At 52.3% G+C, this 24,014-nt stretch overlaps 1 protein-coding gene across 1 annotated transcript; it reads right to left on the bottom strand.

Moving 5' to 3' along the window:
- Window positions 1–3,743: 3,743 nt before the first annotated feature.
- Window positions 3,744–17,136, bottom strand: CIDEA (cell death inducing DFFA like effector a). The gene is made up of 5 exons (XM_057699429.1): window positions 17,081–17,136; window positions 9,853–9,997; window positions 9,012–9,158; window positions 6,118–6,299; window positions 3,744–4,095 (listed from the first exon to the last, which is right to left on the bottom strand). The coding sequence occupies exons 1-5, from the start codon at window positions 17,116–17,118 to the stop codon at window positions 3,948–3,950; spliced, it is 660 nt and encodes a 219-aa protein (XP_057555412.1). The 5' UTR covers window positions 17,119–17,136; the 3' UTR covers window positions 3,744–3,947.
- Between the last annotated feature and the right edge of the window lie 6,878 nt (window positions 17,137–24,014).

Below are 24,014 nucleotides of genomic sequence, written 5' to 3'. Positions count from 1 at the left end.
CCAACTGCAGGTGCAATGCTCTGACAGGCCCTTGCTCTGGTCCCAGATTCCAGCTGGACATGACAGCACCGAGCAGGTGTGTCCAAGCCGAGCTCTGGTCTGCTCCACCCCTATGTCTGCACCAGCCGCACACCACGTGTCCACCAAGCTGGCAGGTGCCCAGGCGCCCAGATGTTCCATGTGTAGAAGGCTTGCCTCCTGGGCTGGGTTATAATCTTCTCAGGTTGGAGCCTAGACTTCCTGCATGTTGTAATACTCAGCACATGACTTAACATGTAACTGCTCTAAGTGATTGTGAAGGAAGAAAATAGGCACAGAATTTGCAGTCTCAAAGGACTTTCTTTTTCTGAAAGGGAGACCCAGAATATTATGATTGGAAAAGGAAAAGAATTGAATTATGCCTCCCTAAACAAAGAGGTTTCCACCAGGATTTTCTTTGAGTTAGATATAAATTCAGGTGGTGCTTTTTTTTTTTAATAAACATTTATTTATATTTTTGGCTGCATTGGGTCTTTGTTGCTGCACACGGGCTTTCTCTAATTGTGGTAAGCGGAGGCTACTCTTTTGTTGCCGTGTACAGGCTTCTCAGTGTGGGAGCTTCTCTTGTTGCAGAGTAGGGGCTTCAGTAGTTGTGGCACGTGGGCTCAATAGTTGTGGCTCACAGGCTCTAGAACACAGGCTCAGTAGCTGTGGCCAACGGGCTTAGTTGCTCCGAGGCATGTGGAATCTTCCCAGACCAGGGATCAAACCTGTGTCCCCTAAATTGGCAGGCGGATTCTTAACCACTGCGCCACCTGGGAAGTCCAGGTGGTGCTTTTAAAAGAGTCAAAACTATTCACAGCTAATTATGACCCACCAGGTATTTGCCCGAATTGCTTTCCCATCTCTCCCGCTAGTTTGCGTCTGGTCCTGCCTGCTCCCTGCTGGGTGGTGGGCTTGGAGGGCAGGTGGGGAGGGGTCCAGCCTGCATTTCCTCCTCGGAGGCTCTAGGGTGGGCGGCTTTCTCTGCTGACAGGCTTGCTGGGTGGGCGCCTGAGATAAGGTACTTACCGGTGAGAAGCCATGTGAATTCTTCTTCCTACTTCCCCATAGGAAAGCCCCAGCTATTTGGAGAGTCAGACACAGCTCAGGCCCAGCCGCCCTCCAGCTGTCTCAGCTGTTGCCAGGAATGCACTGGCGGCTGTGGCCCGCAGGCCCCGCCGGCCCCAGATTCAGAAAACATCCCTCCCCACCCCACCCCCCACAGCTCACCCCGATTCTGTAGCCCTCCCTCCCAAATCTGTGTGTGACCAACTCCCGGATATCCGCCACGTGGCTCACTCGTCCACTGCAGGGAGAAACAGAGGGTCCCAGCACTGGGAGGGGGCCTGGCTCTTCCGCAGACATGTTCACCGACCATCCTCTCCAGGCAGGTACCCATCACACTTTCACAGGTGAGGAAACCAAGTAAATCCTCCTGAGCCACACACTTAGACTCCAGCTTCTTTTATTTTTTAAATTCATTTCATTGGGGTACTCAGGTGTGAGCTGTATGACTGTCGACTCAGGTACAACCAGCAGCCCGCCAGATGTCCTCACCTGGCTTCACTGAACCCATAAGCCGCTAACTAGACCCTGGCTTCCTGAGCAGGAGACAGGCTGGGGCTCTGCGGCTCTGCTTATATGACCTCTTTCAGCTGCAGTGGGATTGAATGGAAACTGATGAACAGGAAAACCGTTGTGTCGGATGCTCGCTCCAGGGAGGGCTGGGGGGTCGCAAGCCTTTCCTGTCGGGTGAGACCCCTCCCCCATCGCCCCCCGCACTTCCAATGAAGCCTTGGCCCGAGGCCCTCACCGAGGCTGCCTCCCCAGCCCCAAATCTGGCTTCCATTCAACACAACAGCTGGAGAAGAGGCACCTCAGCGCCCCCGACTATTTTTATGTGGCCATCTGCCTCCCGGACAGGCGTGGCCAGCCACAGCAGGCCCGAGGAATCCCACAGCAGTGGTGACAGCTGGACAGCTGGGGACACCGGCCCTGCCCATGACTGTTCTGGGAATGCTAGCAATGTGGCCTGAGGACACGGAGAGGAAAAAGGATGCCTTTACCCATCGCAGCTCAGGGCGACGTGGTACCTGGCTTTATCTCCACCTCTGAAGCACTGAGGCCAGCCCTGCTCTGTCCACTGTCTCTGGGGTCTGGGTGGTGGGCTGGGAAGGGAATCCCTGGGGCATGCGGGTTGGATGCTCTGGGCACAGGGGGGAGGGAGCAGCGCCCAGAGAAAGTGCTGGGCTCCTGTTGGTGATGAGGCTGCAGACTCACTGAGAACTGCCAAAGCGAAGTCCAGCTCCTCTGCAGAAAGCTAGGGACCCGCGTCCCCGGAGAGGAAGATGGCAGAAAGGAGAGAGGACGCGTCCAAAGTTTTCTTGGCACACAAGTTATTCATCACACAGGAGGGAGAGCAGGAGCCAGGAGGCCCCCGGGGTGAATGCAGGTTGGGGTGGGGTGGGGTCCTCATTCAAAAACTCCCAGACTCTAAGCCATCCTTCTTCTGAATGTAACCCCCTTCCAAGACCCCAGGCCCTTCCACAGTCTCCTCTGGCGTAACACCCCCCGCCCCCCTTAGAACGGGCCAGGGAGCCCCTGGGCGCTGTGAGGAGAGGGCGCTGAGTCAGAGGGGTGGCTGAGTCAAGGCGGCAGGCACCAAGTGAAAATTCCTTTTTTGGAAGCCGGGCTGTCCCTCTTCACAGGCCGAATCCCTGGGAAGTGACGCAGCCCTTGGTCGGCAGGAGGCAGGAGCGGCCCCTGGAAGGTGCCTGAAAGCTGTTTCCGTCGTCTCCCTTGCTTGGGAAGAGCTTCCAGCTGAGCTCCTTGTAAGGGAAGCACTCACAGCAGAGCCCGCAGGCCAGTGGCGGCAGCACCACCCCGCCTCTGCCAACCTCCCCACCCGCCGCTCGTCTCCCCCAGAAGTCGAGTAGGAGGGGAAGGGGGCCCTGAGATGCCTTTTTTTCTTTTTTTCTCGGCTATGTTTGAAAAGAGCTGTGCTCCGAGGGATGCGGCTGCAATTCCTTTATGTCTGCCCCTCCTGCCTGCTGTCCTGGGCTCCCAGCCCTGCTGCTCTGTGTGAAGCGGGGAAAGGGTGGGAGTCAGGCCTGCATAGCAGGGGTCTGAGGGGCTCCAGGCTGTGATGGAGGCAGGGGGAGGGCAGGAACCTGGGCCCCAGGGTCTGACTGCAGGCGGTTCTGTGCCTCTGGGATGAGCTGTGGTGTCTCCCACTGTCCTCAGCTGTCAGCCAGGAAGGGGAAAGGCCTCTGCAGCAGCTTTTCTTAAGAGGAAAACCACAGATTCAAATGGCACCTGGCACCTGTGGGTCTCCTAGTCTAGCAGCAGCACCCATTTCCCCTAGGGAGCCGTGCTGCCCCCTCCCAAGCCTTGTGGTGGGGGTGAGTCCCACATCCCTCAAGGCCTGGGTTCCTGCCTGACTCAGCCGCACAGCCCTGGGCAGCTTTGTTTTAAGGAAAGGCTGACAGTGCAATTGATCACCTCCAAAAATTTGGGTCTACAGGCTTTTGGATCTCTGGGTTCATTCAGGACTGACGTTAAAAAAATCCACAGTAACGTCTGACCCTCAGGTCTCCTGACAGAGACTTAAAAGCAATTCCACGTGTTAGCAGAGCATCGGTGGCTGAGTTTTGCTTCTATGAGTTTTGTTTGCTTTTCTGAGATGGAGACACGAGGAAGAAGTACACGCATCAAAACAACTCTTGTGACTGGTTTATTGGGGAGCCGCAGGTCTTGTGCTGCCCCATCCCCCCACACTGGGGGCTCCTGGTAGTGCCCTCAGGCCTCTTTTCTTTCCTGAGCAGGTGACATGTGGTGGGAACACAGCATCCTCCGAGTTTGTCCCCGGAGAGGGAGGAGAGGGACCAGCAGGGTTGAGGCCGGCAGAGCCCCTGCGCTGTGCACCCCTATCCACTCGTGACTCCCCGCCGAAGGTGCGGGCCAGGCACCGCCTGCTCCTCCGTGTCAGCCAGCACTCGGAGCATGTAGGTGCCAGTGTGGAAGAGACACTGGCCGGTCACCTGGGCGGCGTGAGACAGGAACCGCAGCAGGCTCCTGCAAGAGAGGGGGCGTTGGGCAGGGGTCTGAACCCACGGGGCAGGGGACAGGGGTTCCCCACTCCCACCCCCATGGGCACCCAGGGCCACACAAGCCCATATCCCAGCACTTTCTAGTCTGGGAAGCCGGCTCCCAGGGCACAGCCCCCCTCGCTGGGATGCAGACACCAACAGACACAAACTCGGGAGGTCTGGGTGGGACCTGGGACCCTGCATTTCCAGCAGCTGCCCTGCCGCTGGCCCGAGACTACCTGTCCCCTGGCCGCTCCCTAACACAGCCTGGAACACGATGAGCAGGCAGCCCGGGCCAGGGCAACACAGCCTCTGTCCCGTCCTTTGGCCACTTGCTAACCCTTGCAGCCTTGCTGGGGCTGTGGGGCTTGTAGCTGAAATCAGGTGAGTTGCAGTGAAAGGACCCCCAGGTGGGAGGAGACTCATCACACCTGCTGTCGTGACCCTGGGGCCCAGTTCGCTTAGGGAGGACGGGACACCCCAGCTCGAGGCTGTCACGGCATCTGAGCCCAAGGCTGACCTAGCATTCGTGTTGTTTCAGACTAAAAGGTAGCCCTAACACAAATGCTTATTCTTCACTGAGTCCAAAGCTAAGGAATTCCACCCATTTTAGGTTCCGTCCCTTCACAAAGAAACGGGGGCTCGGCCGCACTGGTAGGGACCCCCACTCCTGGCGTCCACACAGGGCCTGGCCGGCCAGGCCTCCTGCGGCTGCTCATGCGGCCCTCAGATCCACAGACAGTGAGAATCAGGGACAAGGAGGCTGGATCGTCTCTCGGGAAAGGTTTTGCTGAAGTGGGTTCACTTTCTTTACACTTTTCTAAGTTGTAACTCTCCCATCTCACTTGAAAAATCAAGCAATCAAGCTATTCTCTCCCATCTTAGCAAAAAGAGGAAGCTCACCGGGGGTGAGGGTGGGGGTTCAGATTCCAGCAGCAGGACAGTAACTGTTGTCCAGGATCAGGCCTTGGTGGCTTTCAATGGGAAAGGAGGCCACAGGGAAGCCACCACCCAACTGCACAACCATGTGCCAGGCCTGCAACCACATCAGAAGGACCAGCCTCACGCCGCCCACCCCCCCCCCCCACCCCGCCCCTGCACTTCCCTCAGGGAAGCCGTCCTGGGACAGTGGAAGGAGGGGACCAGCGCTCCAGAGAAACAGGCAGGCCCTGCTGGGGGGCTGTGCAGGGGGCACTGGGTGTCACGTGGCACCTCTTAGACAAACTTCAGAGACCTCCTGCTCCTGTCACTCTCTCCCTGCACCCCCTCAACCCGAATCCCTTCTTTAGAGGCTCAGTGACAGATTAACAGAGGGCTGGAGACAGGTGTATTCAGGGCCTATGCGATCAAAGAACTTGGAAGCAAACTGCTCATTTTAAAGATGATGAAACTGAGGCTCAGAGAAGTTAAGTAACCTGCTAAAGGTCACACAGCTGGCTGCTCAGAGAAAGGCTGGGAGGGAACCCCTGGTGTAGGGCTCAGAGGCTGGGTGCCAGGAACATTCCGGGTACACATAGAGAATTTACTCAAACAGTTCCGGGGTACAGATCAGGACCCGTCTTCTCCAGGCCCAGCCTGTGGGCTGGGGGTGCCCTGGAATGAGTGGAGAGGGGCAGGGCCAGAGCCCCCTGCCCACCTGCTTCAAGTTCCATAACACAGAACTACATGTGCGAGTCCTCATCCAGGTTTCAGGGGCTACTCTGCACAAGCCAGGCCAGAGTCTCCTTGGCTCTGGTTTTAGTTGTCATTGCTGAGAAACAAGGTTTTTAATGCACAGCTCTAGTTTTTAAAGCGAATTTGGTTCTTCTTTCTATTTATTATTTAGGTTTTCTTTCCATTTCATATTTAATGGCCTTTGGAGAAAACTATGTATTTTGGCTCAAGTCTTTGTTTTCTGAATAAGTCTGTGGAATAAGAGTTTTTTTTGACAACACGAGTGAGAGGCCGGGGCTGGCAGGGCTGGGGATGGGCTGCCGTGTCCAGACCCGCAGGACCCCGAGTCTGTTACCTCAGCAGGGCCTTGAGCCCCATGCACCGGATGTCGTAGGACACCGAGTACATCTCGTACATGGTGGCCTTCACGTTGAGGCAGCCAATGACGTCCTTGGGGTTCAGCTTGTACAGGTCGAAGGTGACTCTCGCGATCCCCCGTCTCTTTCGTGGCTGGCAGGCTGGGATGTAGGTTCCACCCTAGAGGCGTACAGGGAGAAAGGCTGTAGCACCGGCCCCCGCTGTGACCTGCAAATCCTGTGCTTCTGGTTTTAGGCTGGATTCAGCTGTCCTGTCAGCTTAAAATCTGTGACTAAGCCTGTAACTATTTGGGGAATGTTTTCAGCAGATCAGTGTGCTTACGCTGCCACAGGGTCCAAACGCAGGAGGAAGTGCCCTCCTCCAACCTGCTTTGTCTAGTGATCAGCTTCAGGGTCCAGGGGTCAGTGGATGGTTGTGTCAGTGACTCGCCATGGAGACTCACTCACCCTGGTCACCCAGGGCCATGTGGCTGCCTGCTGACGTGGATGGGCCCACGACCTGCCACAGTCCGCTTGCTGACCAGCAGGCACGCTATTCCCACCGTCCGAGATGCACCTCGGTAAGTGCCAGAATCCCACAGCTAAACCAGGGCTGGTGGGGTGCGCTAAATCCCAGGCTCCCCTGATTTCTAGTTCCTGCTCTGGAGGAAGGCTGGCCTCTTGGGGACACTAGCGGGACCCGTTCTCAGTCCACCTGAGACCCCTGGAGTTGGGAGAGAAGGTCAGAGACCTCTGTAATCCCAGGTTTATAAAGTCTTCCCCGCCGAAGCTTTGAGAAGAAACAGGAGAGAACAAAGCCATCCCAGGTACACGTCCTGGTGGGTTTGCTGCACACACTGTCCTACAGTGTCCAGGATTCAAATAGAGTACAGCTTTCACGAACCTTAGGTGTTGGGAGTGGTTGAGGCTATGAGTGTTAAATTCACTGACAAAAATCTACTAAGTTAGAAGGGAAACCATAAATTCCTCTAAAAACTCCCAAACCCTTCTTGCCAGAGCCCCCTTTGTGTCCCCACCTCCCCTGCCCACTCAGACACACAATGACTGCAGCCCATTGACTAACGCACCCGCACCTGGGACCTGCTACCTCAGAGGGGGTGTGTCCGTCGTTTAGGAAACATCATTAAAAATTAAGATTACAGAATCAAGGGGTGAGTTCCATCTGTGCCCCTGACACAGCCCCTCTCTGACACATGAAAGCTTTAATCTCACTTCCCCAACATCCTTGGCCTTGAGTCAAAATCAAGATGTCGCCCCAAACTCGGGACCTAACGGGGCGTGGTTTCCATCATCCAGACCCAGGAGTTCCCTGAAGATGCTCTGAGGACCTGCTCCCCACGAGACAGGCCCCAAGGCTTTGGCCTGAGGAAGGGAGACCCCTGGTGGCTAATTCTTAGAAGTTCTGTCCAAGTCAAGTCTAAGTGGCCTCACTGAGAAATTCCTACAAGTAGGGCAGGACCTACGATTCTTGAAAGAAGGAGGTCCAGACGCCTAAGATTCCACGTGAGACTTACGTCAACCAGGCTGTTACCAGACAGAGGGGCCTCCCACACCTCGAGAACCGTCATATCGGTCCCACTCACGTCCACAGCCTCCTGCCACCACCCTGACCCCCAGCTCAGCACCCACCACTTGGGGGCTTCAACCTGTCATGTGGCAACTGACTCCCCCACTTAAGTAAAAGAGCATCTCACTTACAAAACAAACAGAAAAGACCCTTCCCTTCTGAATTAATTTCCTGGGGCTGTTGGGACCAATGGCCACAAGCTGAGTGGCTGAAAACTACACAGAGTGATGCTCTGACAGTTCTGGGGGTCAGGGGTCCTGAGTAGGCCACAGGCTGTCCTGCCGGGGCTGCCTGTCCCAGCTCCAGAGGCACCTGCATCCCTCGGCCCACGGCCCGTCCTCCCGTCACTCCTCTCTCTGCTTCCGCCCTCTCTGACCCTCTTGTGTCCCTCTTACGAGAACTCTGATGACACCACCCCATTGGGCAATCCAGGATCATCTCCCCACGCCAAGTCCCCTTTGCCACATAAAGTGACACATTCCCGGGTTCTGGGGATGAGGATGTGGGCTGGAAGGAGGGACCAGCTGTGTCACGAGCACCAGGGAATAAACTCCGTCCACTGATGCTTCCTCCCCCGGTCTCTGTAAACTACACTCCAGCTTGGCTGGTTTGGGACTCAGCAGTCCCTGAAGCCTCAGAGGGCAGCTTGGACCAGGTGCTCAGGGAAGAGCTGTGGGCAGCCGTCCGCCCAGCACCCAGCAGAGCTGGGGTCACTGGTTGCCCGCAGGGGAGACGCCAGTTTCTGTGCCTGCTTCTCTCTCTGGATTCTGGTTCCCATAAAATGTTGGCCACTGGGGATTTCCCTTTCTTTAAGGTCAGTTAGACATATAAAAAGATGTTTGAATATTTTGCTTTACATTTTTAGGTGTTTTATGGTGGCAATGTTTTCCAAGATAAATAACCTATAGTTTTCTCAGAAATAAAACCCCTTATTCTACCTCTTTGCTTGTCTAAATCACCGCGTTTACACCCACACACACCTCCCTAATTTCACCAGCTGTGTCAGCTCACCACCTCCTGAGGTCACAGACAGTGAGTGGTCACAGGTCATATCTGCACTCTTTAACCGGATATGTAGCCCCTCACTGGCCAATGCCTGACCCTCAGAATTACTGGCTCTAAATCACATAGCTCAGGTCATGAAGATGCTAGAAATACTTAAAAGCATCCCTGGAGGGTAGGAGATTCAGTTATCAGGTGAACACAAAGGAATTATTTAGAAAGTGGACCGGTCAACCCCAAAGTGTGGGCCACATTTTCACAGGTGAGAAGCCTGCCCAGAAGCTGCCCAGATAACACGCTTACCAGTGTCCACTTCTGTCCCTTCTCCAGGACCATGAGGTGTGTGTTGTCCCCCAGGGTCTGGAAGAACTCCTCCGTGTCCACCACAGTGCCATCCTCCTCCAGCACCAGAGTGACCACTCCACTGGCAATAACCAGGGCGTCCAGGGTCTAGGTCGGAACACACCAGCATCATAGGGTGAAGTGAGACACTCAGTTTGGACCCATCAATGGCATTGACTAAGGTATGGTTCTGCAAGTGTTGGCCAATTTCAAGGGTTTTAAGGGTAGAGAAGTACCTTACCTGGTGTCTATGCCTCAGACTTTGCTTGGAAAAGAGAAGTTAAAAAATTGAACGGACCTAACTTCTTCAGAGGTTTCAACGACGTAACATAAGGGATTACACTGAATAGTACTCAGTTTCTAAAATGTCCTGCATATTTTGACAAATAAAAAGAAAGACCCTGTGATACTTAAAGAGCCTGTGTCTCTGTCTCTTCAGAGACAGCGTGTTGGATTCTCATTTCTCGTCCCTGATGGGAGTCTATGATTCTTCCTTATTTGGCAACCAAGGACACTCTTTTAGATTAAGAACGATTTGTCCCCAGCCTTTATAACCAAAGCCAGATTTCCACAGTTGCTGCCTCCTGTATTCCCCCATCAGAGAGCTAAAGCCACATTATCAGCTCACGGCTACTTTGAAGGTTTTTGTCTCTGTACCTAAGTCTTTTATGGGACAGGGACACAGCAATGCTTCCCTTAACCCCAGAAGGCTCCCTAGACCCCCTGAGGCCAGGACACAGGCCCTCTGTTTTGCACTGGCTTGTTCCTGGGACCATGTGGCTGTTGGGGGTGGGGGGGGTACCTTGGTGAGGAGCTCCTGCAGGGTGCTGGCCATCACCCCTCGGCGGCTGCTCCGGTCGTGGTTGGAGACCCGGAAGGGGCGAGCAGGATGAATGAGGGGCGTGAGCAGCACCTTCTTCGTCTGCGACCCCATAAACGTCAGGGGCCTAGAAGTGGAGGGAAAAGTTAAAACAAACTGATGTTACTTTAAAGAAGAGCCTTTAAAGAGAGGCTTGAAGTACACAGAAATAAGACAAGGTTAATATTTGCACCTAAAAGAAAGGAAGCCAATGCTGGGGATGATTAAAAATTGTGTACCGGATATCCAAGGAACAAACAAATACATAAAATTAAAAAACACAACCATCGTTACACCCATTTTACCAGAACACTCAAAGCCCTTGCAGTAATTCTTTGAGAAGGAAAGGTAAGGGCATCAAAAGAGAAATAAGAATTATATTCTGCAAACATGGGTTTTAGAGCTGAAAAAGGAAATAAAATGATTTCTCAAGGCCATGGAATAGCTGAACAGAGTTAAAGAACTAGGCACACAAACAAATAGTTACATATTTGTACAATAAGACTAAGCCAGAAATTTAAAAGCCAGATAGTGGTCACTATGGCAATAAACGGATTTTTTGAAATTAGGATAAATCAGAAGAACAGAACCCTCTAATCACTGTGGCTGGAAAACCAACAACTTCAGACCATGTGTCACATGGCACTTTGGAGGGAGTTCCACATTTATCAAAGAATTAATTCAACAATTCATCACAAAGAACTAACATAGGAAAAGAAAACAGTGTAGCAAAACCAAACCAAGACAACTTTCTCAGGAAAAAATCCCAACCCTTGATTATTAAATTTTTGTTACCTAGCAAACACTAAAAAGTAATAAAGTGAAGGATAAATTAAAAACAGCTGACAAGTAATAACTTTAGTAGTTTTTTTTAACAAACACATATTTTGCTTTATATGTTTAACTCAATACTCAAAAAACTTAGTTTTCTCAATTTACAATGAAGAAACTCAGACCAGAGAGCAGCCCCACAGGTCAGAGCTGGAATACAGACCAGGCACCTGGTCTCTGCCTCATAAAGGTGATCTGGGTACCACAGGCTAAGTAACAAAAGAATAAGAAAAGCATGCATATTAGTCAAGACTTGACATCAAAGAAGTGCAAAACCACCTTTGACACCACCAGTGCTCTTAAACCCACATGCAAGAAGCTGTCTAAAATAACTTCACGTGTGGACCGGATTCGCCTTATTAGTGGGGCTGGAAGGGGATTTTCAGTCTCTGTAGAGACTAGTCTGGTACTGAGGGAAGAGCTCCACCCTGGCCTGTGGATGTTTTTATATAAGGAATGTATCCGTAGACAAATTATTCACAATATAAACAGAAATCAACAATGTCCCAGGTCCTGCCTCTTACCAGCCGCTGTGATAAATGTTGGACACTCATTTAATCCCCGCAGACCCTGAGGGACCAGCACCTGTCACAGCACTGTCCCCCCCACCCTGAAGAGCACTCAATAGGTGGTGACTATTTGGACAAATCCTGTTGAGTGATATTCAGGAGAATGAAACAAAGGGCTTTATTTGGGGGACAACCTTGAAGAAGATACAAAGTGAGGAAATGATTGCTTTCTGACACTTACAGCAGTTTGTCTAGAGAAACTCTATGAAGATTAATATTCTAGGAATACCTACCCTGTTGGCCAGTGCCGGCCACCTGCATATATATTATATATACACACACCTGCATATATGTATATATTATATATGCACACACCTGCATCTATATACATATGCATATATATACCATACACACTGTCATTTATCTATCTGTGCTTTATTTTTCCAACTAGACTGGACTTTCCTTATGAACAGAGGTGACAACCTGGACTTGTGACTGGTGTCTGAAGTGTGGGGGTTGGGAGGGAGGCAGTCTTTTGAGGCTGAGCCCTCACCCTGTGGAATCTGATGCCATCGTCTCAGGGTCAGTGATGTCAGAACTGAGTTGAATTCCCGGACACCTTGCCATCATCTGAGAAACGCTTAGGGCTGTGTGGGAAGCCCCTTCCCCACCTTACAGGCTGGAATCGGTGTCACAACCTCTTTACCAAGATTGGCAGCAAGAATTTGGTCTGAAGCATATTCAGCTGGCATCAGGTGTGTGCCTCATGACTGCAGGCATCCGAGTACCTGCCACAGCCAACAATGTACTGGCTCTTTAAATATATTAACTAATTTCATCACAATCTTATAAGGAAAATATTACCCATTTCTCAGGTGAGAAAACTGAGGCTCAGAGTGGTTTCTCAAGGTCACCCAGTTAACAAGGAATCTCTGAACTTCAAATTCTGAGCAATAAACTTTGGCTGGAGCCAGTGAGGAAAAGCTGCCAGGCAGGAGGACACCCCCAGCTCTTCTCCAGGGTCACCGCCCAGGCTGTGCCTGAGGCAGATGCAAGGCGACCGTGCCTGGTCAGTGGTCCCCACATGACTCCCCACCAGAATTACAGTGGCCCAGCGAGGGAGTCAGGGCCTGAACCAACCCAGCAGAGGGCCTGGCACATGGCCTCTGGACCTCTGCCCCCATTCTGGGGAGTTGCACAGTCTCCTTGTTACACAACAACAAACAGCGGCCCATGTTCTACTGGGCTGATGCTGCAGAGAAGTCACTCAGAGCCCTTCCTGGCAACCCAGTGGACTAGGCAGCAAGGATTATCCACGCGATGCTTCACAGCTGGAACCTGGCTCTGCTCTCAACCTGATCCTAGCATCATCGGAAATATGAGCTCGCTGTGAGAAGGAAAGAAAGGTACCAGCTCACTGCCTGGCCAGGCCAAAGGTGAGCATCGCAGTCAAGTACCAGGGAGGTTCAGGGCATGGAGGGAGTGATCGCCAGGGTCGGGGAGGGGAGGGTTGGGGGGGCATGCTGGCCTAAGGGTGAAAGCCTCCTCTGATGCAGGAGAGCCCAGGGCCTGTCAGCAAGAGCCTCCCTCCCCCCAGAGCAGGGAGTCATTCCTTTGTCCCCAAGTAAAAGACAGGCTAGGGCTCAACCAGAGAAGTGCGAGGACAAAGTTCATGTCTCGGAACCTTGGCCTGGGCCCTGGGGAGTCAATAGCACACCCTGGTCCGAAAGCTCTGACCCAGTTAGTCATGGTCTGTTATCTCCTCATTGGCTGCAGACGTTCGTGCCTCTAGGAGCACAGTGATCCACTGACCTAGCTCCACCCATCACAAAGCCCCCATTGTCTTTTAACTTCTGACCAGGTAGTGCTGGCAGTCACGCCCTCGCAGCCCTGAGATAGCCATCCTCAATAAAGAAGAACGTCCAGTTATTGCTGTTCTTACATCTTACCTTTCCCAACTGAGAACTGGATCACTGTCACAGAAAAGGCTTAGAAGCCACATAAAAAGGCCCTGCAGGTGTGAGCCATTCTTTTCAAGGAACAGGATGAGTGATTTGATGTGCTGTATTATACAAGGATGAGTCAAAATTATCTGCACTCCAGTTATATTAAATCTTCTGTTGGCCACACTGTCTTAGCGCTTTCCCTTCAAGACTACTGTCTCCCCAGTCACTGCTGTGCAGGTGTAAACGTGTTACATCAGTTCACTTGTAACTGCAGTGTGAGCAACAATAGATGCCCCACTTGTGATTTGCACGAAAGAAAAGCAGCGTGGAGTGATTCATTTTTTTGTGGTCTGAGGGTGTGCACACCCGCACACTTCTGCCCACACTGTCAACACTCTGCAAAAACTTTGTTTTGAGGTGTTAAAGCATCCTCCCTATAGTCCTGATCTTGCTTCATCAGATTTTCACCTGTTTGGTCCCCAGAAAGCATCCCTATGAGAACGAAGATTCACTTCTGATGAAGAAGTGAAGTCAGCAGTGCATTTGTGGCTCGCAGCTCAGCCTAAAACATTTTTTAATGAGGGAATATGAAAGCTTGTTGACAGGTGGACAAAGTGTATTGAAAAGCAAGCAGATTGTGTCAAAAATGATGTATTTATTTGTCTAAAAGTTAATTAAAATAAATTCTACAGCCAGAGTGCAGATAATTTTTGACTCGCCCTTGTATATAATCAAGCTATCTTATAGATGATGTAAAAAAGGGGTTAAATGAAATCTTAGGTCCACTAAATCTGCTTAACAAATACTACACATGCTTACCTTGCTCCAGTGAAATGCACAGCAGCGTCAACCAGCTACTTGAACAAAGCAGCATATTAATCCAGCTCAATTCTGGTCCTCTTAATGGGATCATTTATGTCACTGGCCACTAGCACAAGGCTGAAAATGGGTTGCTATTTCCCCTGAATGCTGTACTACACCAAGGTTGTCGCAGAAGCACTGAGAAGCCTTAGAATCTGGCTTTTGGTGACATGTTACATTGGCTGCCCTCTAACCCCTGGGGATGTGCAGGCAATCACATGAAACAGGAAGGGAAGTGGCTCAGTACACGGAAAAAAAAAAACAAGGAAACAGGCTCTTCAAGGAAATAGATTGTTTGGGGAAATCAAGATGATAAGTGAAGTCAGACTTCACAGAACATTCTGGAAAATTGTGAGGGGGCATATCTCCCAGAAGTGAGGGAACAGGGAAGTCTCTGTATTTTTCCTGGAGGGAGTGAGGAGACCTCAACTCGTAGAAGTGGGAAATAAAGCAACTGGCACAGGCACACGCTAACAGTGGACGAGAACCCCACTGCAGTGGAATGAAGCTGGCCCACAGGTCACAGAAGGCTTCTTTCTAGGCCACCCTCCGGACTGACATTTGTTCTGAAAGCTAAGTGGGGGAGAAAGGCAGGCCTGGGAACAGGCCATCAGGTGGACAAGGAGGGCCCATGTGAAGAGATAAAGCTCAGAGTGCTGTGCCCAAAAGCGGGTGACAAGGACAGTGCAGGGAAGAGAAGTGTGACCCCAACCGTGAGAATGCAGAGAAGGGGCAGGCCTTGGAAAGCATCCGACAGAACTGGCAGGGCCTCTAAGAACCGCAGGGACAGTGGCTGAGGGACTGTGGCGGGGTCTCACCGCAGCAGGAAGCAGGGGAGTGTCGGCCCCAGGGAGGATTCCGGCTCCCCAGCAGTGCCCAGGCAACACGTGGGACACGTGGGACCCCCTAGGAGCCCCCGGTGGGATTGTGGCAGCTCCCGGCTGTGCCTTGACCCACCCAGCAAAATGCTTGGCTAGAAAGCATATCCAATACATGACCGTGAAGTCTTTGAACACTTTGAACGTCATTAAAATAAGAGTTTAGAGCAGGAAGGAGCGAGCACCAGTAACCTGGGAGACTGACTTGTAGAAAAGTCAATTAGTCGCTTGCATCACTAACAAGACTGGTCAAATCTGTACTGAAAGGGCAGCTATTCAAAACCCAGAGTTCCTTGTTCAGGGAAAGAGGTACTAAATAGCTACAAAAGCAGCTACTACGCACAGTGTATAATGGAGATCAGCTCTGTAACAGCCTCAGGGTCAGCATGAATGTTATCGCTGCCAGGACACAAAGTCAGAGCAGGCTTTGTCTGTGGCAACACAAACTGTGTGGACACCCTGGGTGTCCAGAGCTGAGCCAGGAGACCTCGGGCTGCAGCTGCTGCGTCTGCAGCTTAGACGTGGCTTTTGAGAAGGCGGAAGACAAAAGTTTTCCTTTCAGCAAGTGTTACAGATGGCGTAGAAGCAGGTGGGGTCCTAAAACTTAGAGCAGCTCAGTTTGGAAGCAGGACTTGGACTGTGAGTCCCCGAAGGTGGTCGCTCACTCCTAGAGCCCCGCTCTCAGGGCTGTCTAAGCAGATCAGTCCTTCCCCATGTGCTTATCTGCCAACACTTCAGCAGCAAGTCGCTCCCACCTCACATAGAGACGCTTTGGGTTTGGGATCATGGTGTAGAGTCCGGTGCAAGGGAAGGGGCAGCCTTAATTCTGCAGGTCTGGCCTCCTCTGGCTCCAGGCCACACCAGCCAGGGCTTAGCGCCCTCTTACTGTCCTCACAACTCGGCCCACCAGCGCAGTGCCGGGAGGACCCCAGAGAGGTCCACGGGAGAAAAGTTTGGTGGATGCTCTCCAAACTGTCAGCGGTTGCTAGCCACCCCGAGAGTGGGATTGGGAGGCGAGTGGAGCTGGAGGGAGAGGAAGAAACCAGGAAAGAAACCAAGGGCCTTTCCTTTAGGCCTAAACCACATCGGTGAAGATACATGAAAAAGTCTGTTTCTCACCTTCCTGGGGTCCCTAGAGGCATGCAGCTCCCCCTCTCTTGGGCCTGGCAAGGAACCCCCTTTAAAGACCCAGGTTCAGAAGCTTACATATCACACTCCCCTCTCACCCACCCCGCCCTCCACCCCAGTCACTTCGGAAAACCTGCATTTTAAAGAACCCAAGGGCTTCTCCTTGGCTTTCAAAGTACTTTGAAGATCTTCAGAGGAGTAGGATCCCCCTCTTAAGTCTATAAAATTACTGCCACCCAATATCTTAAGGATTTTACAGACAAGGATTGGTTTGGGTTTTCTGGGTGTGAAGATGAACCCAAGAGCGGAAAAAGAGTGATGCGGGGACTGGGTCAGGCGCGCGAAGGAGCGGGAGAGGAAGCTTCGGGGGTCCTCGGGCTCCTCTCACACACCCTACCCACCGCCACATCACTGCTTTCCCCAACCTCCGCCTTACAAACATGGGGGCTCAGCCAGCGAGGTCAGGGAGCGTCCAGGACTGGGCGCGCCCTGGTCAGCTCACCGCGATCGCAGCCGGCGCCCACGCGGCCCTGAGAGGTGAGCTGGGCCCCCGGCGGCCTCCCAGCGTCTCCACCAGCGCCCCTTGTCTCGCCCCGGCTCCCGCCGCGGTCCGGAACCCCAAGAAGCCTGGCCCCGCGTGCCCAGGCCTCTCGGGGCCGGCCTCGTCTGCATCCGCGGCGGCGGCAGCGGCTAGAGATGCGGCCGCTCCGCAATCACCACGGTCACCTGTTCCGCTGACGCCCGAGCACCTCCCGCGCCACACCTGGCGACGGCTGCCTGCCGGAGGCTGGGAAGGCGACGCGCGTGGGCCCGGGCCGGGCGCAGGGAACAAGGGGCGCCGGGGGTGCGAGGCGCAGCGGGTGCTGGAGGACCCGGGCGCAGCGGGGCGAAGGGGGCAGGGGGATGCGGGTCTCGCGGGGACGCCGGGACGCGGAGCGCACGGGGACGCGGGGCGCCGAGGAGGTCGGGGAAACGAGAGCCCCAAGGCGGCGGGGGCTCAGGCCAGCGCGGCACTCGCCTGAGTAGGGCTCCGGCGCAGTCCCGGGCCGTCTCCATCGCTGGGTCCCAGCTGGGCCGGCCTCCTCGCGCGCCGCCTCTTAAAGCGGCGCCTCCCGCCCCGCCCGCGTCCACGCCCCCCGGGCTGCGGAAGCCGCGGAGGGTGACCTTCGCCAGGAGCCGGAGCCCAGCCGGTCCGCAGGCCCTGGGGGGTCTCCAGTCGGCATGTCGGAGGGTGGGACAGTCGGGACACCACCACGACGGCAGCGTGGCCTCGGCTGTGGAAGGGCGGATGTGGCCCCAGAATGCGGGGGACCGTGGGGCGGGATGCGCGCAGGTCCCCCAGGCCGCGCCAGCTGCTGCCTTTGGGGAGAGGACCCTTCCTGAGGGCCTCCCCGACACAGGGGGCTTCACTAACACTTTACTACAGAGACTGAACTTTTTCAGAGTAAGGGAGGCAAGAGAAACACCGAGCTGGGGCAAGGGGGGCACCCGGGTCCTGTTTGCATAGCCCTCCGTATGGGAAGATGCTATACGGTCTGTTTCAGAACCCCAGAGGGGCGGGGCTGTCAGGGATTCGGAAGCCCTTAACTGCAAACTTGAAGAGGACTCTCTTGAGCAGATTAAGGAGCGGGGTGGTCCCCTATCTCTGGCCCTTTAAAAAGAGTAGCACAGTGGTTAAGAATCCACCTGCCAATTCAGGGGACAGGGGTTTGATCCCTGCTCCAGGAAGATCCCACATGCCATGGAGCAACTAAGCCCCGTGTGCCACAACTACTGAGCCCAAGTGCCACAACTACTGAAGCCAGAGCCTGCACTCCACAAGAGAAGCCACCACAATGAGAAGCCTGTGCACCACGATGAAGAGTAGCCCCCGCTCACCACAACTAGACAAAGCCCGTGAAGACCCAACACAGAGCCAATAAATAAATAAATAAAAGGAGTAAACCAGGATAAGAGGTCCAGCGCCGCCCTGCACTCAGGGTGACTGGCCCTCTTCTTGGCAGCCTGCTGCCCGCCCTGCTGTGAGGAGCCGGTTTCCAAAGAGCAGTGGCCTGACCTCTGCCTCCATCCCGGACTCACTTGACCAGCACAGCTGGCCCTTCTGCCTGCGCTCTGCCTCCGTTTACTCACAGAGAAAAACAAACGTCTTGCCCTGAGGGTCACTGGTGTCACCGACATGAGTGTCGGAGCCAAAAGCAACTTCCTTCCAGAGTCCTGGACTCCATGGGGCCTACTGGGCCTCAGCCCCAGGCAAGGGGACTCCTGCCCAGAGCCCTGGGCTGGGCCTTAGCTGCCCCGTCCCTGACCCCCTGCCCTGGCCTGTATGTTTGTGTCCTCCTCCATACTCACCTAAGACCCAATGTAACAGCATTGGAAGGTGAATCTTGGGAGGTGCTTAGGTGAGGCCGGAGCTCCCATGGGATTAATGTCCTTATAAAAGAGACTCCAGAGAGCTCCCTCACCCCTTCTGCCACGTGAGGACATAGGGAGAGGACGGCCAGCCATGAGCCAGGAGGAAGTGTCACCAGAACCTGGCCCTGATGGCCCCAGTCTGGGCCTTCCAGGCTTCGGAACCATGGGCAGTAAATCTCTGTCATTCGTGATAAGCTACTCTGTCTACGGCATTCTGTTAGAGCAGCCCCACTGGACTAAACACACAGTTTGACAAATGAGAAAATGAGTCCAGTGAATTCAATTCAACTTGCCTTTTAAAAAACTTTTAATTGTAAAAAATTTCAAATATAAGAACATAGAGAAAGAACTTACCGTGAGCATCCTTATATCCAGCGCCTGGATTCAACCACCATTAACAATTTGATGTATTTGCTTGTTTTTCATCTGTATTTTTATTTGAACCCCTTCACATCAAATCCTTCAAATTGCATCTCTGAAGAAACCAGAACGTTATTACACATACCATAGTGACGTCACCTCTCCTAATGAAATAAAAGTGACCCCCAGTCACATCTAACACTCGGTCTACAATCGAGCATCCTGCCCCTTGGATCACTGTTGCCTGATGCGTACGCACGGCCCCCATGCCTGGGGTACAGGTGTGCTGGGCCCGTCCTGGAGCAGGATCTCAGGAGTCTTGAACATGGAAGGAACCAGAGCAACAGGTGCAGCGCATTTACTCATTGCTGGGACCTCGCAGGTGTAGCCTTGTTTGTGAGCAAATGAGTGGAGGTGCTGGGGTAGCAGTAACATGTGATAGCTGATTGCAAAGGGAGCAAAGGAACGGATTCTGCCTAAAGGTGCCCAGGAAGGGACACTGGAGCTGGGCCTGGAGGCCGGGTGAGGGCAACAGGGCATGGGTAGTGGGGACTGTCTGCACTGTTTCAGGAAGGGAAGAGGCACAGCGGGATGGGGGTGTGCAGGGATCTGGAGGAGATGGGTGGAAACCCGAATCTGCACAGCCCTGAAGGCACAGTGAGGACCCAGCAGAGATGGCAGGTGGGCTGTCCAGACACAGATCTGAGAAAAGAGACTGGGCCAGGGGAGCCTGTGGGTGGTGTCCAGGGAACCTGGGCTGACAGTGTGCATGGAGGCGGGTGGCAGGCCCACTGGATATTCGGGGGAGGACTTCGGCCGCGGGGCTACACTCTGGGAGAGGTCCAGGCGGGAAGTCGAGGTTGGCCAGCTCCCCGCCTGCTCCCCGTGGGCATCTGTGCCACACAAGGGGGTGGGCCGCCCCTGGAAGAGGGGGAGCAGGCTGGGCTCCACAGAGCGAGGCTGCAGAGCCCAGAGACTCGGGAAGGAGCTGGAAGGGCCTGGGCGTGGGGTGTGGGGAGGGCCTGTCCACACATGTCCATCTCCAGGTCCCACGCCAGGAAACTCCTTTCTCACCCAACATCACCCAACACATCCCTATTCAGCAACTACCGTGTTCCAGTGCAACCAAGGTTAGAAATCCAGAGGGACAGAGGGATGGGGTGAGGGGACACACATCTGAATGGGGGAAGCCTTTGAAAATCTCAAGAATGCGGTTCAGATGCAGAGACTTGTCTCTGGGGAGCAGGTGTGGAAGGCGTGGTTGGGGGCTTGTCCACGAGGTCTGGCCTGGGCATCTGCATTCCCACCAGGGCGTGTTTGCATTCTAGTGCCTCTGAAACTAAGTCACAAACACACAGAACCAGGCCTTCATCGTGGGCCAGGAACAAAAATTCAAGATTAATTTTCACAAAATCGGGGAGCATTGTTTGTGGTCGACGAAGCTTTTTTTCACACAAGACCAGGAGGGAGATCAGGAATCATACCTGGGAAGGAGGAAGTGGGGGTGTTTATCATCGGGGTGGCAGGGCTATGGTTGGGGTATCACCCCACTCACACCTTACAGACCAGGAGTGGACGAGCCCTGTGGTGAGGAAGGGAACTCTGAGAAGCCGGGCAGTCTTCTACAGTCGTCTTCATGTAGTCAGAATTCCACACAGAATAACCACAGCTGGGCGCAGTGGAGGGGCCACCATGTGTGGGAGAGCTAGACCTGAGTGCCAGCCCCGCCACTGGCCGGGGTGAGACCCTGGACAGGTCACTCCATCTGGCCGGGGCCTGGCTGCGAGACACCAGATCAGGCTGCTGTCCACAAGACCCAAGCGGCAGGAGTGCATGCAAGCTCCCTAAGTCTAGACAACTGTTTCTCCAACTGGATTAGAGGCAAAAGTCCTAATTCTGGACTAGACTTTAAGATTTCCACACAGTGTCTGGTGTGGCCTGTGTGAGGACCCCAGTGTTGAGTTATAACTCATGCCTGTGACACTCACTGAGGCCTCAGAGCAGTGGTTCGCAGCCTTTAGGGGCTCAAAATCCCTTAAATATCAACACAAACTGTAGCCTCTTCTCCAGAGACGCCTATAACCAAGCCCTCTGAGGGGGCCCCGGGAACCCCTCTGCAGAGCGCAGCATTCATCGGGGCCCTGCCCTGGCCCCCACCCCTGTCCGACTCTCCCTGTGGTTGTGTAACTCCTGGGCGTGGATGTTTCCTTTCCTTCCAAATATAAGAACAAAGGTGATGTTCTTTTCTGCTGACTTCAATTTGAATTTTCTCTCCAGAGAAAGGGCCGAAAGAAGGCTGTGTTTTGGGGCTAGTTCCAGGCTGACAGTGCCCGGCCTTTCCCAACTGGGCAGAAGGGCAAAGCAGAGCTGCACCAGCGTCCACCACAACACACGTGTGCAAGCCAGTGCCAGACGCTTCCCAAAAAGGTCTCAGTGAAGTTTAATTCTGTAAGTAAAACACAAACACCTTGTCATCATGAGGTGTTTGTATTAAAACCCTAAAGATAGGGCTAAGATCTTCTCAGACCACTATCACCAGTTCTGGCCCCTTTCCTGCCCCGTTTCCTCGATTGATCTGAGTTCTTCCATCTGATTATTTCTATGTGATTAAACACACACATAACATGAGTGTCACTGCGTGTGGTTTGTTTACACAGATGGTACCGTATTACATGTATTATACGTAACGCTGTGCTTTACCCTCAACCACATCTGATACACATCCATCAGCCTTGGACTCTGCTTATACCTCACAGCATGTGGGAAACATTGCATTTAACATTTCTCTCCTTGCTGAATGCTAAGCAGTTTCCCTTTGCTCACGTGTATAAACAGTGCCGAACTCAGCATGCTTCCTTCCCAGGTGGGGCAGTACCTGCAGCACTGGGGCCAGAACAAAAAGAACTCATGTGAAAGGGCAAAGTTGTGACTGCTCAGGAGGATTTACATTAGAGCAATCAATGGAGTATGTGTTTGCAGCTCTCCCTTTGTGAATCCTAAGCACTCCTTCAATGATGTGTCTGAATTTAGTGGCCAAGAATTCAGAAAGAGTGTGGCTTTCATCAAAGGAAGTTGTGTTCATGGGCCTGAATCTGCTCTGCCTCATTGTTGGGGAGCCCCTAGGACCAGCCTAGGGAGGTCAGGCCCCACTTTCCTCTTTATCACCAAAGCCACCCTGCGACGGTGGGACTCCAGGATCATGAGAGCAAATGATATCTGCTAGCAGAGAGAAAGAATTAGGCACCACATACACAAGCCGTCCGCAGATTGCATTCAGCACTGACATACTACATGCGGTATTTTTTTGCTTTCTAAGAAATGTATCCAAATTATTATTGGCATCCTGAACCCCCCCACCTTTTTTCCTATTAAATTTGCAATTTTTGAAACTCATTCAGTATACAGATCCCATGAATTGGTCAATAAATATTGCCGAAAAGACAAAGGAAAAAAGCTTACCACTTCTGCCTAAACTTAAAACTCAGTCATACAATGTGTCTCTTTTCCTACATAAGGAGGGAAGAGAAAACTAAACAAGGCCTGTCAGGTATTCTCAGGCGCTGTTTACAATGTCTTAGGTGGATCCTTAGAAGGAGCGAGGAATCATTTGCAATAGCAGAACATGCTTTGCACCTGTCTCTCTTTCTCTCTCTCTCTCTCTCTCTCTCACACACACACACACACACACACACACACACACACACACACACACACACACACACACACACGGGCCCCCATCAGCATCTCCATGTTGGGTCACACGAAGCCTGTTGTAAGTTGCTCCAAAAACACGACCAGCATTTGCCTCACCAGGGACATGAGAGACAGAGGTGGAAAGGATATTTAATTTTTATCTATAAGCTTTTTGGTATACTTTGAATTTAGTGCCTTTTAACTGAAACCACATGCATGAATTACTAATTCAAATATTAACTGGTCAGTTATTTAAAAAAAAAAAAAACCTAGCTCAGAATGCCCTTCAGTTGCTTCTGTGTAAACATACAGACATAATTATGGAGGATTCCTAAAAGAAGAAAAACACCCATGTAGGGCCCAAGTTAACCCAATGGGGGAAGGAAAGTCTTTTTTACAAACAGAGCTGGAACAGCTGGATATTCAGATAGAACAAAATGAACCCTGGCCCCATCTCACTCCAGCTACAAAAAATTAACTTAAGGTGGACAGGAAGGGGGCTCACCCTCTAGTCATTACTGGCCCATGCAGTTTCAACACTTGAAAATCAAAGGACTTCACTGGTGGTCCAGTGGTTAGGACTCCATGCCTCCACTGCAGAGGGCACAGGTTCCATCCCTGGTTGGGGAAATGCCGCGAGGTGTGGCCAAAAAAAAAAAAAAAAAATCACGATAATTCTGCTTGTGAACAAAATAAAGAAAACCACCATCTCTGTGGCTGCAGAGACAGCATTTGACACCCATTCATGATAAAAACTCTCAGCAAACTAGAACTATTGATAGAAGGGAAATTCCTCAATGCAATTAAGGGCATCTAAACAAGAACAATAACTACACTGGACTTCATCAAAATTAAAAATGTTCATGAGTCAAAGGACACTAACAAGGAAAGTGAAGAGACAAAACCCACAAAATAGGAGAAAATATTTCTAAATCAGAAATCTGATAAGGGTTTAGTATCCTGAATATATAAAGAAATCTTACAACTCAACAATAAAAGTAACCGGGTTAAAAAATGGGCATAGGATATGAATAGACACTTTCCCAAGGAAGATGTCCAAATGACCCCCAGCGTGAAAAGAGGCTCAACAAAATTAGTCATTAGGGGAATGCAAATCAAATCATGCCCACTAGGATGGCTATAATATCAAAAACAGAAAACAACAAAGGTTGATGAGAATGTGGGGAAATGAGAAGCCTCATATGTGGCTGGAGGGAGATGTAAAATGGTGCAGCTGCTATGGAGACAGTTTGGCAAGTTCCTCCAGAAGTTAGACAAAGAGTTACCACATGCTCCAGCAATTCCATTCCTAGGTATATACTCAAAAAACAAAATTGAAAACATATATTCACTGAGAAATCTGTACATGATAACTTATTGCAGTGTTACCCATAATCACAGAAAGTGGAATTAACCCAAATATCCACCAACTGATGAATGGATAAATAAAACATGATGTGTCCATACAATGGAACAGTTTTCAGCCA

Source organism: Hippopotamus amphibius, chromosome 11 (assembly GCF_030028045.1).
Source record: "Hippopotamus amphibius kiboko isolate mHipAmp2 chromosome 11, mHipAmp2.hap2, whole genome shotgun sequence".
Classification (NCBI taxonomy): domain Eukaryota; kingdom Metazoa; phylum Chordata; class Mammalia; order Artiodactyla; family Hippopotamidae; genus Hippopotamus; species Hippopotamus amphibius.
Note: the sequence above shows the minus strand (reverse complement) of the source record. Positions and strands in the feature narration are given on the sequence as shown.